Below are 14,876 nucleotides of genomic sequence, written 5' to 3'. Positions count from 1 at the left end.
GGGAAAAAAAGGTTCCACTCGGATTAATTCACGTGACATTGTTTATATCCTCGGCTTTGTTTTCTGTCCGTTTTTGCCATCGGAATCAGTTAGATGAGGCTGAGAAACAGAATCGCTGGGGATGGAAGGAACCTCTGGAGATCGCCCAGTCCCAGCCCACGCAATGCAGGGTCACTGCTCGGGACTCACTCCGGTTGGGTTTGAATGGCTCCAGACCGGGAGACTCCACCAGCTCCCTGGGCAGCTTGTCCCAGCACTCTACCACCGTCAGCATAAAGAAGTTCTTTGTCACGTTGAGGCAGAACTCCTCGTGTTCTAGTTCACGTACAGAACGTGGAAAATTTGATTTCCATGCTGAAGTGCACATGACACTTTTTTTTTAAGTAGAGGATGTGAGCAGGTCCCTTCCGAATGTGTGTGTGTGTGTCTGTGCACATAAAAACTTCAACAGAGCTACATCAAAGTCAGTGCTGTCCAGGATGTTTTCACAACGCATTTCTACAGTTGCATTCCTGGTATGGAGAGTGCAAAAATCTACAACAGTGAAAATCCACATTTGTCATAATCAGAAATTCATACTGGTTCAAATATGCTCAAAACAAAACCAAACAACAACAAAAGCAAAACCACCACAGACACAAGCCACACACACACAAAACCAAAGAAAAACAAAACCACCAATGCTATCTCATGGCTTCTACAAGACCCAAAAACTCCTGATCCTGGCAGTTCAAACTAAGATGTGCTCAAAGTACAGAAGTAGTAGAAGAGCTATTGCAGGTATTCTTTCAAAAGAAGAAAAAGGAGCACAGCCTTGAAAAGTGCTGCATAAATTTAAAATATTGTGAGTACCTGCTGTAATTATCACGTTCAAACTTTCAAAGCCCTTCTATAATCATCCCTCCTAGAGTTCTGCTGCCTATGTCTAAGGGTCCATATCCTGCACAGAAGGATGGTTCACAGGCTTGAGTCAAGGGAATAGAGGGAAGCATGAGTTTGAGGAAGCAAAGGTGGAAAATCAGGGATGTGGATCGAAGGCTCCTGGTTTGGAGAGAGGTCAACACAAAATAGCAGGCAGGGCAAGGCAGGCATCAGCCAAAAAACCAGCCTGAGTTCATTTGCTGAGATTAAAGTACGTGGCCACTGTGTTCTAACATGATTGTTTGCACTGAAACTTACAGCATGTTTCCACCAGTAAGAAGTGTGATTGGAATTAGGATCGCTAATAATAACACATGTTCATCATAGAGGAAAATAATGTGACCATGCTGAATAAACTATTAACAATGCACTACTAGAAGCTGCAAAAAAATTGTCATTACTCTAACTGGTTAATATGTGATCTCTTTGAGGGTTAAGACATGAATTCTGCAAATGGTTTAACACTTCAAAAGTATGTTCTGTTGCTTGCATACTGAGAAAGTTTGTTCTGGTTTAGGAATATACCCCAGTGTAATAGTGTTGATATTTTTTTTTTCAAACTATTCATTCTCCCTCAAAAGAATAGTTACTTTTCACCCACCATTTAAGCATTATCTTTTAATCATATAACATTTCTGATTACCATACAAAGGTGGCATGGTCTTGTGTTAAACCTTCTCTAGTAAAGGTGTAAAACTATTTTTTTTCTTCTGTTCGCTTCTGTTCCTGTTGGCTGGAAAGTATCAGCAGCCTCCCTCCACATATGTTCAGCAAGCACCAGTGTACCTTATGGGTTTTTAAATTAAAACTTGATTCCTCAGAGCGAAATAAAGAAACAAATGTGGTGGATCTGAGCAAATGAAGTTTTCAGAATACAAGTAAAGCTCATAGGAACTTGTCATTTTGGAAAAATACAAGTTGCCCTCTCTCTTACCTCACAGTAGTGGACTAGTCTATTAGGAAACAGGGTAAGCACACTGAAATATAGAATTGCACGTCGGGTTTCTGCAGCACAAAGGCCTCCTCTCTGCTTCCTCCCCCCATAATCTGCCCAATGAACTCAGCAATCCCGTGCTGTGCAGTAATGCTACTCCTGGGCAATACCATGCATTCTTTGTCCAGCATTATCTTCCTGCGTGTCTTGCACCAGTCTGAATCAGTGCCAACACCCTGATCCACAGCAGTGATGTGCCTGTGCTGACACAGCAGAAAACACACTGACATTTTTCAAGCCAGCACTTTCTTCAAAATGTCCTGACTGAATTCAATCACTGGAAAAGAATTGAGAGGTAATGTGAAACCCAACAGTTCTAGCAGTCTCCACAGATCTCCAGCATTCCTATAGAAAAAAAACAGACCGAGAATATGCAGCTGCACATCAAGAATGGCACAAAAGCAGAGCCAGGAGAGTGGATACCCAAATCAAAAAACCTACCTTCGTCAGGAATCTACTAAAAAATTATTCCAAGGAAAAACATACAAATACAGACCTTTCAGAACAAGTTTATTAGTCAACCACAATTATAAAATTTAAATATTTATATAAGAAGATGGAAAAATCTTAAGTAACCAAACACTTCAAGTTATTTTGCTGCAGTATACACAGGAATGGTTTTGTTAACAAGCTGATCAAACATAATTCTTCACTCACAAGTGTCTTGATGGCATGTCTAATTTTGAATGCATTTCACACGTAAATGCATGATACCAAAAGAAAAAATTAAAGACCATACTAAACTGATTCAAAAAGGAGAAAAAAAAAAAACAAAAACAAAAACCAGGCACATTGAAGTCATCTACTCCATAAAGAGCTCATGGCTAATACTGTTTATGGTACCAAAATTCAAAGGGTACAAATTAATATGGTCTTTGATACATAAATAACACATTCTAAATGTTTTTTGTTTTGCAAAACATGCATAAAATTCCCACATTTTTTAAAAAGTCTTCTGTACCAGAGAAGGAATACAAAGGCAGCCAGAAATGGAAGCATTCACACAAACACCAGAATAAGGCCCTTCAGAATTCATTTAAAGTAACACCTTAAACCCCTTCATTCTCAGGTAAAAGATTAAGAGGCCGAGATACACATCGTCTGCGAGGGTGAGGATACTGCAGGTTGGCAGTGCCAGCATCACAAGACTGCTCTATCAGAGGAGGAGGAGGAAGGAGCTGGGCATGACTGGACCATCTCGATCCAGCCCGTGGGGAATCCAGAGGGGGAAAGAAATACCTGAAACAATTAAGAAAGGAACAAAACACCAAAACAAAACAAACAAAAAACAAACAAACAAAAATAAACCAACAAAACAAGAAAAGAAGAGAAAGGTAGTAAATACAAGGAGAACCAAAGGGGAGAAAAGACATGCTGGAAAAAAAAAGGCTTTAGTATATCCATGCCAAAACCAATAGAACATAATAGCAGAAATCAAGACTTGTAATTCAAAACAAGACAAATCTGGAAACTCTTCTTTAAAGTAAAATAATAATCTTTTCCACTGAAATTCACTGAAAATAATACCACAGTCATAGTCCTAGCATACATTTTAAAAAAGAATGGATTGCTTTGGAAGTCAAAAGGGTGGTGGAGTACAGCTATTAACAGGCTTGCATTCTTCCAGAATTTCTGTGATTTGTTAACAGCTTTCAGTAATGCTTTGTTTGTGACACAAAATATACATTAAATATTACCAAAGTACATTTGCTGCATATGCATCTAATTCAGATTAACTTTACAGCGTTTCTAGAATAGATGTAAATCATCACTTTTTACATTAATGATATACATTTACAGAGAATAACTATTTTGAATGAAATACAGTCTTTGTGTCTATTTACATATTTCTGCAAAATCCTCAGTGTAAATTCAAGATTCCTGGTGAAAGCAAGATTCAGAATTATGCCACTCCATGTCATCTTGCTGCTGTTTCTATTAGAACTTACCCGTAACACTTGTGCATTTTAGTATAACTATATTGTTTTCTGTCTTGTTTACAATTCTGTGGACTTACATCAAAGAACAGCTAACAGTTTATTAATGAAATTATGGGACAATTAACAAATAGTTGCATTTTGGTTTATATCTCTGTATGGCTAAAGTGTTTGCATTTTTCAAGAACACTGCATTTAGAGAATTTAAGTACTCCATGTAATTACAACTATTACCATAGGAATGTACAAATATGTAACAGAAAAAGTACTTCTTTTAGAATGAAGTATGACAGTACTTACAAAACATTTATTTGAAGTCATACTAAAGAATAAAAATGAAGCAATACCAAACAATTAAAAGCCATAATCACAATTGTCCAAACAGTTTTCTTACTCCTTCAGAACTAACAGTTGCGTATATTACAAAGCAGTTACAACCTTGTAATGTTTAGGAATCTCAATCAAATGCTGAACACTTTGAAATGCAAAACAAATTGGTTCTCAAAACAACTTTAATGAAAGTTATTGTAATGGTCGCTTCCCTCCTCCCATCCCAATCAAGGACAAAAATTCTTGGTTTTAATCATGAACTATCTTTTAATTTTACAAGTTTTCAAAAATATGTTCTGATGGAAGTTTTGGGTTTTGGGTGGATTGTTTATGTTTTTTTCCAAACAAGATGCCTCTCCAAATATTTTTCTATCGGGCGTTCCATCAGTATCAAACTGTGCAGGCAAAAAACGCACACAACGTGTTTTAAAAAGGCTTTTTGAACAGTATTTAGTAGTTAGCAGGCTGCTGGTGTCTTGGGAGAGGTCAAACGGCGCTGGGGAAGGGGAAAAAGGAGATCGTTTTCCATTCCTGTGTGCATGCAACAAGCAGCAAAACACCAAAGTTACTCCAGTTAGCTTGGTATCAGCTCTGCTTTCTGTTAAAAAGGACACAGTACAAATGGAGAATGGAAATTGTATCATAAATCTAGACACACAATTATATTAACATAATAATACAGCCGTACTCGTTTATTTCCTAACAATCTACAGCACATGTTCTGAAATTTGTTTTGAGTATAAATCCAGTTGGGTCATAGTGCTTTTATAGCCTTTTCCAGATCTGCCTGTTCTGTAGCTGTTTTAAGTGTTTAAATGTACAGACATGAAACACAGCATGTACAGACAGACAAATTAAGTTATGTGTAGGATACCTATTTAGTCAAATGCCAATGCTTATAAATCTTTATCAGCATGTTAACACTAACACAGAGGTTAGCGACTGTGCTTACACAACTCAGGCCAATATCACTACAAAAGAAAGCATGGAGTAAAGTGTGCAGCTTTTATTATAAGACTCAATCCTAGGACAAGATACCGCATGTCCCAAAATTTCACAGCCACTGACTTAATTCTGGAAATAACATTGTCTTACAAATTGGAGGCAAGAATAATTTATTAAAAAACAAAACACTTTCCAAAATACAGAGCAATTAAGGGGATAGAAATAATGCTAGAAGTTTCAGTTGCACAATGACTTAGCACCAAGTTCAGAGACAAGAGAAGAGACACCAGTGGGGTGGGGATGGTTAGTCTTGGTGGCAGTAGTCTTAGATAAGGAGATTGTGAAACCACACCCTATGCTAAAGAGCTGTAGAACAGCCTGCATTTCCCCACAGGAGCTCAAGCAAATACAACCACACAGCTCTGCACATACCATTTCCAAGGCAGGGCTGCATTTCATTTGCTACACTGCAAGACGGACCTGGAACCATGACCAAAGTCATTTTGCTGCCCTTTCTTGTAGGGACCAGGTCCATTACCACCTCTTGTGTTCACATTTATCTTGTGAGGAAAATGTGAAACCTGTTCTCTGCTCAGCAGGGTTAGGGATTTTGAACTGCCATTCAGGACTGACTACTCAAAGGGCAAGAGGGGCTGGTGCTACTCTCTAAAAGTAAACTTTACTGATAAGCATTCCAAACTGAAAAAAACCTCACATGAATAGCTGTACATGGATGGAAAGGGAAACTATCTCATGGCATTTGAAACAAAGATGGCCACAAAACTTGAAAACTGTTGCTGGCACATCTCATCCTTGTACAGGACTTAGAATTCTGTAAAGCTTATTGTACACACTGCACCATACAGATGCAAGACTCAGCGTATTTCTACATTTCAGTGTGCACAAATGAAAATGTTTTTTCAGAAGAGGCAGTAAAATTTACCCACTAAACAGCAACTATTACAGAATAAAAACCTATCAGATTAAGGGAAATTATCTACAATATGAATGCCATATGAGCTAAGTTTAAAAAAAATCACAAAACTTTTATTCAATTGATGCTACACACCTGCAAAAACCAAGTAAACTAACACTAATACTTGATTGTTGAAACTGTATGTTTTGAAGTAGCTTTTCTTCCTTCCATTCTGCTACATTATCCCAGAGAAAAATAGAATTTGTTGCTGGTATTTTTGCTTTACTTTTAAACACGTATTTAAAACAAAAGGGCAGTTACCCACCAGTAGGATGAAGCTTCTCCTTCAAAACTATTCCAGAAATGTTGTTTTTAATAATATGAAAGTACTAAAAATTAAAATAGTTATTTACACTGCTTATTTATACAGACTGATTCGGTATGACTTACTGTTTTGTTCATTTTCCCCTTAACACTGGCACAATAGACAAACCACAGAACAAAACCAGAGGAGCTTATAGAAATAAGTACTCATGCAATAAATGGCATTGCACTTTAAAAATATGAGAGATAAATGACATGAAGATTCAGAGAAAATACTATTTACTGAAATTCAGTCTCTCTACTATTTAACCTACCTGCTGGCAGATGATCCATTTAGTGAATTCTGCAGACTTGTATTGGCTGAACCTAGAGAGGCATTAAAAATTCCCTGCTGAGAACTACCATTCACCGGACTCCCATTACCTTTCAGTATACCAGTACACTTCCAGTTGTCCATGTAATTAGCTGCAAACACAGATATATAGAAACTGTTAGTTTCTCTTCTGAAGCTCCACTTTCCCTACAATTATGTTTCCACTGCCCCACATCTGGTGTGAATCAGAACTGAACTTCAATACCAATATATAAATTCCAAAAAGCTGAGGATCTAGCCCTTTAGCTGCCTGATATTCTCTGCCTGTCCATGTTTTTGTTTTTTTGTTTGTTGTGGGGTTTTTTTGGGTTTTTTTTTGTTTTTTGCTTGTTTGGTTGATGAAGGGGGTGCATATATTTTTTTGTTTTCTCTTAAAAAGGTCAACAGAAAAAAACCATTTGCCTGGACATTGTGACTGAATGTAGATTTTCTAGGTTTAGCAGCAGGAAAAGATCTGTCTTTAACATGAAAACTTTATGTTGCTCCAGTCTGGTGAAACAATTTCAGGGTACAATAACAACTATTCACAGCAGCCTAAATCATGCAAGTATTTCAGCACAGGAAGTTATTTCTGAATTCTGTTTTTCTTAAACAGAAAAATAGAAAAAATATCTCTCACAAATCTAAAATGAACACTTGGTCCAAAATTATGTTTTGAGTAGAATTTCTCAAGTATATTAAGCAGATACAAAGTTGATGTGTTTCAAGTGGGTAACCTTACCCTTCCAGAGCCTAACACAGCCATCATCACCAGAGGAGGCAAGCACCGTGCCTGTAATATTCCAGCTCACTCGCCACACCTGGGAGTTGTGATTATCAAACTGTGCCACAATATGAATTTCAAATTTTGTTAATCCTCCTGATGAAGTCAATTCTTTCCTGTTTAAGACAAAAGTGACAGTTCTGCACACAACTGTTCAAAGGTCTGGGCTTGAACATGATGAACTACATCTTTCTAATAACAACTGTTATTAGATAAGGTATTCAGACAAAATCATAGACTTGCTCACAATCTTACCACCTTAAAAATCAAGTTGTTAAAAACAATCCTGCATACATTATTAATTTTACTTTGCAGAGACAATTTGAACAAGACTGTATAGTATGCATCAGATCACACAAAATCACAAAATAATCTTCCTATTAAGCTCACCTTAGAGGTTTTAGGGTGAATATTCGTACATCTTTGGTTGCTACAGCTAAGATGTGGAAGGATCTTCCCAGATTTGGAGCAAATGCAATGTCATGTACAGGATCTGAAACTGTCATCAGAGCTTCTGCTTTTGCATATTTCCTGTACAGTGTAAGAAATTAACCTTTAATGCCATGAAAATTGCCAGTGATGCAAATTATATAAACCAGATATAGTGGAAATGGGAAAAAGGGTTAAGTACATACAATAAGACTTCCAAAAATAAATATTTTTTTAACATAAATTTAGGCAATAATTTCAAGCACATTTATTCAGAAATTGAATCTATCAGATACAGTAGCCACTAAGTACAGTATGCTACAATATTGTAGGTCACACAACAAAGCAAGAATTGCAGTACAAAGAACGTTTTTGTCTGCAATTAGAAAAGGGAAATTAAAAAAATATTCCATTCACAAATCTATAGGGAATTTGCATCTCAGTGACTCACTAAACTTTCCATGCTTTTAAGCACACCACTGTCTGCCTCCTCTGCTGTATGACAAACACATATTCCATTTTCTCAGTAAGTTACAGTAACTTTATTGTTAATGCATGGAGAGCATTGCCTGAAGCTGGGCATAAAATCCACAGAACACTCTGGCTCCTTTCCCATATAAGTCACTCCCAATCAAACAATTCCTCTGTTATCACTTAACTGGAAGTGGCGGTGCACAAACTTACTAGCCTCTTCTGGTTTTGTGAACTCTTGATTATACAGCCTGAACTTTGACAGACCATGAGCAATTCACAGCACTTTCTGTCATTCTAATCAAACCTTTAAAATCATTGTAAGGTGGCTTTGAACAAAACAGTGCCTGGTGCAACACAACTCAAATTTCAACTGTTAACTCCTTGTGCAAAATTAAACATATAATTTAGTAGACACAGAAACAATAACTCTTCCTTTAAAAAGCTGGTAAGAACACTGACATTTCTGAACTGACAGAGAATAAAATTATCAATATAATTTCTGTTAACACCAGTTACCATTCTGAGGTCTCCCTCTCTTCTCCTACCCAATGGTTCACAGACAAAATTAAGGTATTATTATTTACTACTCCACATCTAATTATAGGAATAAAAGATCATATACTATAAACACCTTCATGATCCCACATTGTTATTTAGCATACCTGGTATTTTCATTATATTCATAAATTTGAACCTTAGCCAGTATATTTGGACTATTGTCATCACTTCCTACAGCAATCATTGGAGAATGTGCTCGAGAGCTAAAAGGTGAAAACAAATATTGTTGTATTTACATATTAGATAGATATATAGATATATAGGTATATATTATATATAGTATTTCCCACAAAAAGTACACCAAGACATTTGTTAAATTTCAAACATTATCTATAGAGAAAACAAAACACCACAAAACATTACAAGGAAAAAATCACAAAGAAACAGGAGTTAAATGCTGTTCACAGTTATCTTCACTCTGTTGCTTTGAAAGCCCCCTTTATACACTCATAAAGGTGAAATCATTGGACAACATTACTTAGCAATTCAAGATGATGTTCTCAGAGAGTAGAATGGACTTTCTATAATAGACTGCATCTGCAGTCTAGTATTTGCCAGAAGTTTAATAGCAGAGTCTGCATTTTTTGCAATGCTTTTAATTATTGATTTAGTGATATTTCATTCAGGTTTTGGAAGATACAGTACATAAGCTAAACGTAGATGAATTCTAGTTTTTAAATAAACTTTTGTCCTGTCCCATGCATTCAAATGAATTCCTGTATGCCAAACCTTCAGCACAGACTAGTGCTAATGAATAGAAAGAAGAGTAACTGGATCAGCAGGACACAACACTGTGTCCACAGGGAAAACCATTAAGTGCTTCTGGACAAACAGAAATTAAAGCAGTTCAGCTTTGAATGGTTTTTCCCTTCCTCTTACAGACAAAAAGCAAGTGTTTTAGTAACATACCTCGAAGGATTCCAAGAAATACAACTGCAGCTGAGCTTACAAGAGATTTCATGCTGCAGTGACCACTGGCTGAGATTCATCACATCTGGAGCTTCATAGATCCTTACAACTCCATCTGCTGAACAGGTTGCTAACATAAGACCCATGTGCTTGGGAGCGAACTTCACATCTGTAACAGATGTTCTACTGTCTACTAGAGTGGTCCTCTTGACCTGAAAAGAAATTTCCATCAAAAATTTATTCCCTAAGGAAGGCCAATCAAACTCTGACAACACCATTTTTTAGGCTTGCTTACATTTTCCACCAAAATAATTCTCCCTCTCAGCTTTTCTATTGTCTGAAAGATGAGCAAGAACAGCCAGTGTTTTTCAAATTATCTCTTGTCAAAGAAAAACCCAACTTTAACTCTACTAAGTGGGAATTCATGTCGGCATGTTGTTTCCCAGGGAACATCTTATAATAGTGACACAAATTGGCCTGAATGTAGCCAGTTAACTGTGTTCTTCAAATGTTTTAAAAATACTTAATTTGTGTTGGAATGTAGCCACAAATGAGCAAAACATAGCCAAAATCAGTAACTTTATAGCTACAGAAAAGAAGTCTCACCCAGTGACTCTGGCCTCGGAGTTTATCATTTGATTCTCCCACTATTTCTTCCCATACGGCTGCTGTTCTATCAAACGAGCAGGAAGCCAGAACCTGCCCAAATTCAGGATGGGCCCATGTCACACGCCACACTGATCCACTATGTGTCTGCAAGATAACATCAGAACACTGCAGAGAAGCAAACTTACTGTGTTAGGCCAAGAAACCATATATTTTCATGACTTTCTGAAGAAAAGAATCCTAGGAAGTACTAACACTGTTCCTCTGAAACCTATGTTCTTTTATACAAAGTTACACAGCAGCTGCTGCAGTTCTTTATTCCAACCAGCACTGCAAAGTTGTTGCTCTTAGTGTTTAGAATGCAATTATTACACACGTATTTCAAGGCATTATTAATACTTTAAGTTCCAAACTATAATTCTGCTTTGATGCAAAAAAGTACATTTTTGTTCTCAATCAAATTTCAGCCATTACCATGTTCACTTCTAGCTTGCCTGTACTTTTCATTTTTAGTCTTCCTTTTATTATGAAGTTCCTTTATACCTAGTAAACATAACATTCCTGTCTTAGAGAAGGGGAATTCAAAAGCCTTCCTTGCATTGCCATTTACAGGAATGAATGCATTGTCGTCCTATTAAACTTAAGTTTAGGAACAACTCAGAAGCTGAATGCACTAATTATCCAGATGAAGCAGAGCCTCTATATGACACAATTCTCAGAAAGGTTTTGGAGAACAAAAAGCAAAGGTCAGATGTTGTAACATTTAATAGCCAGATATCTTCCTTTTAATTTTCCCCCCTTTTATTTTTTTTAAGTGTTACTATATGTAAAAGGAAATACTGAATTAAAAATTAAGGTACTGTTTTCTACTCCTTGAACACCAGCCACTGATAATCTTTACTAATACTAATCTGCCAACATAACTAGGTACTAACGAGAGCAGACTGCATGTTAGCGCCTGCTTTAAGTGAGAGGCACTAGGAATGTTTCATCAAGCAAAGAAAAAGTATTTTACACAAGACATGCAGAATCTACATCAAACCAAAAGCATTTCTGCTCTAAAATTCAGCAGAAATAAAGCATGTTTCTCTAAAAACAAAGAAGAAATAATGATTATGTCTGTGTAAATTTTATAAGTACAAACCTTCCAGCTGGCAGTGCAATGCCAATCTCCATTTTCACTTTTGTCCCAGACCTATTGAGAAATCAAAATACAATCATACAGCTTGTAAATAATCCGTACTGACTAGTACTTTAAAGACACAACCATTCATATATATATATATATATATGTATATATATATAGAAATAAACCAAAAACATACACACACACCCCTCTAAACATTTTCATCCAGGACATTGTATCTGGTTCAGTACAAAATTGCACTTTACTCCACGATGAAACTATCCCTATTACAAGTAAGGAGAAGAGGTACTGCCTGCAAAACCCACTATTATATAACTTCTATCTCTTTTTGAACAGTAAACTACATAGAAGAGAAATAATTAAAATTCCCAATAGTTCATTCACTTTGTTCCAAGAGTACACCATTCCGTTTCATTCTAGAGCCCCCAATTTCCTCACATGCTCAGCTCTGGTTGCTAAAACCCAAATGCAGCTCCCTGCATTCACCCCAAAAGCAGAGTACGACAGTAAAATATACATCAGGTAGTGGGGGAACAGATCTTGTTTCTTTTCATGAGATTTCTGCCTTGATTTTTAACCAAATGCAAGTCACTGAACCTTCCCCTCTCTTCATTTCCCATACACCTTTATACTTAGGAGTTTTTTACTGAAAAATTATGTAGAAAGTCATGAACATAACCAAATGAAAGACACCACCTGACACTTACTCCTATTTGTCACTCATTCACTTTAAGGCTGTACTGAAAGTCACCTCAAGCCTGCCACTCTGGCTCTCTAACACAACCTGGGTCATGTTGTCCCTCTGGTTGGAGGAAAACTTCTGAACAGTCTCATAAAGGATTCAGTTATGACTGGAAAGTAACATTACACTGCTAAAGAACAGTTTCCGTGTTCATCCTCCCTCCTGGCATCTTTTTTAAGAACTGCACACCCTAGGTAGTCAGTCCAAATCAAAGATCCCCATGGCTTCGGCTTACTTTCTGGGGAGGACCATTTAATCGTTATTTGTTATTTGTTTTCTAGTCTGTGGTCAGGGAGAAGGGGCTGTTTCCTTGTTTTTAAGCCTAATCTACATATAACACAGCTTTCTACAAAAAAAATTCACTTTCTCAATCATTTATCTGGATTTAATAACAAACATGTCCGCTCTCTGCAAATTAGATTTCTTAAATCTATCCACGCGACTCCCGAATATTGGCCTATCTTCTCACTATACACAAAAAAAGGAAAAAAACAATCAAGTTTTCGTTAAAGTAAGTATAAAACGCTATTTTATTTCCTCTAAAGGACCGTAAAAATTAGGGCTTCTAGTATTCTACACTTTCCCCAGGCGGTCAGGGAACACACGGAACACTCCGGCTTTTTGCTTGCCGGCACTTCACCTTCTTCCCATAATAAATACAGATTACTGGCACTACATTACGAAACAATAGGTTTTTTGGTAAGCATTCTTTAATAAGCACGGATTTTCAGCTGAATAAACTCCACGAGCGGCAGGGCTGCAGGCACAGCAGTCGGGAATGTTTTCCCTGCCGCAGCACTGGGTCGGAAGCGGGGCTGCCGTGTGTACACGCGTTCGCGTACACGCGAACACAACGCGCACCGCGTGCTACAGCCTCCCGCCCCACGGCCCGACACCGCACCGGGACCCGCCGCGGACCGAGCCCCCGGCTGCGCCCGAGCCCGGCCCCACCCGCAGCCCGGTAGGCCGCGCACGCCCGGCGCCGCGGCGCACGGCCGGCACCGGGCCCGGCGGCTCCCCGCTCACCTTGACGCTCTGGTCGCTGGAGCAGGTGGCCATGCGGCGCCCGTGGAAGTCGAAGGACACGTCGTGGATGAGGTCGCGGTGATCCGCGGCGATGCTGCGCGCCACGAACATCCCGCCGCGGCCGCCACGCGCGCGCGCCTCACGCGGCGGGGCGGGGCTGCGGCCGCGCGCGCAGCCGCCGGAGCCCGTCGCGCGCGCAGGGGGCTGCTCCGCGCGTGCGCGCTCCTTCCCGCCGCCGGGAAGGGCGGGGAAGGGCGGGGAGCTGAGCCTCCCGCTCAGGGGCGGGGCGGGGCGGGGCGGGACAGGACATTACCCCCCTGCCGCGGCTGGCTGCGACGTGTACCCTCGCGAAGCGACGGGACAGAGGATGTAACCTCAAGCTGCCTAACCTAGGGGAGGTTTAGGTTGGACATTAGGAGGAATTTCTTCTCAGGGAAGGTGCTTAGATGTTGAAGTGGGCTGGCCAGAGGGGTGGTGGAGTCACCGTCCCTGGAGGTGTTTAAGGGAGGACTGGACGTGGCACTTGGTGACGTGGTGATGTTCGGTCTCGATGATCCCGGAGGTCTTTTCCGACCGAACGGGTTCTGGGATTCCGTGGGGTTGCTGTGCCCGCGGCGCCCTCGGAGCGCGCCGAAATCGCGCTCCATGGCGGGTCCGAAAAGCCGCGGAGGTCGCTGTGGTAGTGCAGATCAACTAACAAACAGCGCGGCGCTGTGCTGCATTTGCTCCCTGTGATGTACTGCATTTGCTTCGTTAATGATTTACTGTATTAATGAGCCCTGTCCGATGAGTCTTGCGGTGCGAAAGAATGTGTCTCGGGGAAAGATTTGGGAGGATGAACTGCATGACCGACAGCGCAGGCAAGGGATGAATCCGCGGACAGGTTGAGAAACTCCTATGAGGAAAGACTAAGAAAATTAAGGTTGTTCAGTTTGGGAAAGAGATGGCTTAGGGGTGACTTAACTGTGGCCTTCTAGTACCTGAATGGGAGCCTACAAGAAAGAGAGACATTTTTTACAAGGGTAAGTAGTAACAAAACAAGAGGGAATGGCTTCAAACTCAGAATAGGCTCAAGTTGATATTAGGAATAAATTCTTTACTGTGAGGGTGGTAAAGCACCGGAACAGGTTGCCCAGGGAAGCTGTAGATTCCCCATCCCTGGAAATGTTCAAGACCAGGCTGGATGGGGCATTGGGCAAGCGGGTCTAGGAAACATGTCCCTGTCCGTGGCAGGGGAATTGGAAGTAGATGGTCTTTAAGGTCCTTTCCAACCCAAGCTATCCAATGATTCAAAGTGAGAAGCAATGTGTTTTGGAAAAGTACCAGACTATGAAGTAGAAGAAGCAGAATAGAGCCTGGCATGCGGTAGAAAACACATCACGAGTGACTGAGCCCTGGACGGGAGCTATAGACCAGTAATGACTGGTCTGTAGTCAACGGGCTGCGCAAAATAAATGAACCACAGCAGATGGAGACTCTTGA

At 39.6% G+C, this 14,876-nt stretch overlaps 1 protein-coding gene across 1 annotated transcript in view; it reads right to left on the bottom strand.

The window, feature by feature from the left end:
* CEP192 (centrosomal protein 192) overlaps nucleotides 1-13,545 on the bottom strand; it is a 70,674-nt gene extending 57,129 nt beyond the window's left edge. The window contains exons 1-10 of the mRNA XM_077785199.1: nucleotides 13,395-13,545; nucleotides 11,624-11,674; nucleotides 10,480-10,626; nucleotides 9,874-10,085; nucleotides 9,069-9,167; nucleotides 7,894-8,034; nucleotides 7,462-7,619; nucleotides 6,682-6,832; nucleotides 2,967-3,154; nucleotides 190-354 (exon numbers count right to left, since the gene is read on the bottom strand). Of these exons, the coding sequence (XP_077641325.1) occupies nucleotides 190-354; nucleotides 2,967-3,154; nucleotides 6,682-6,832; nucleotides 7,462-7,619; nucleotides 7,894-8,034; nucleotides 9,069-9,167; nucleotides 9,874-10,085; nucleotides 10,480-10,626; nucleotides 11,624-11,674; nucleotides 13,395-13,505 (1,423 nt within the window). The 5' untranslated portion in view covers nucleotides 13,506-13,545. The remainder of the gene's footprint in view (nucleotides 1-189; nucleotides 355-2,966; nucleotides 3,155-6,681; nucleotides 6,833-7,461; nucleotides 7,620-7,893; nucleotides 8,035-9,068; nucleotides 9,168-9,873; nucleotides 10,086-10,479; nucleotides 10,627-11,623; nucleotides 11,675-13,394) is intronic.
* Between the last annotated feature and the right edge of the window lie 1,331 nt (nucleotides 13,546-14,876).

This window comes from Lonchura striata, chromosome 1 (genome assembly GCF_046129695.1).
Source record: "Lonchura striata isolate bLonStr1 chromosome 1, bLonStr1.mat, whole genome shotgun sequence".
NCBI lineage: Eukaryota > Metazoa > Chordata > Aves > Passeriformes > Estrildidae > Lonchura > Lonchura striata.
Note: the sequence above shows the minus strand (reverse complement) of the source record. Positions and strands in the feature narration are given on the sequence as shown.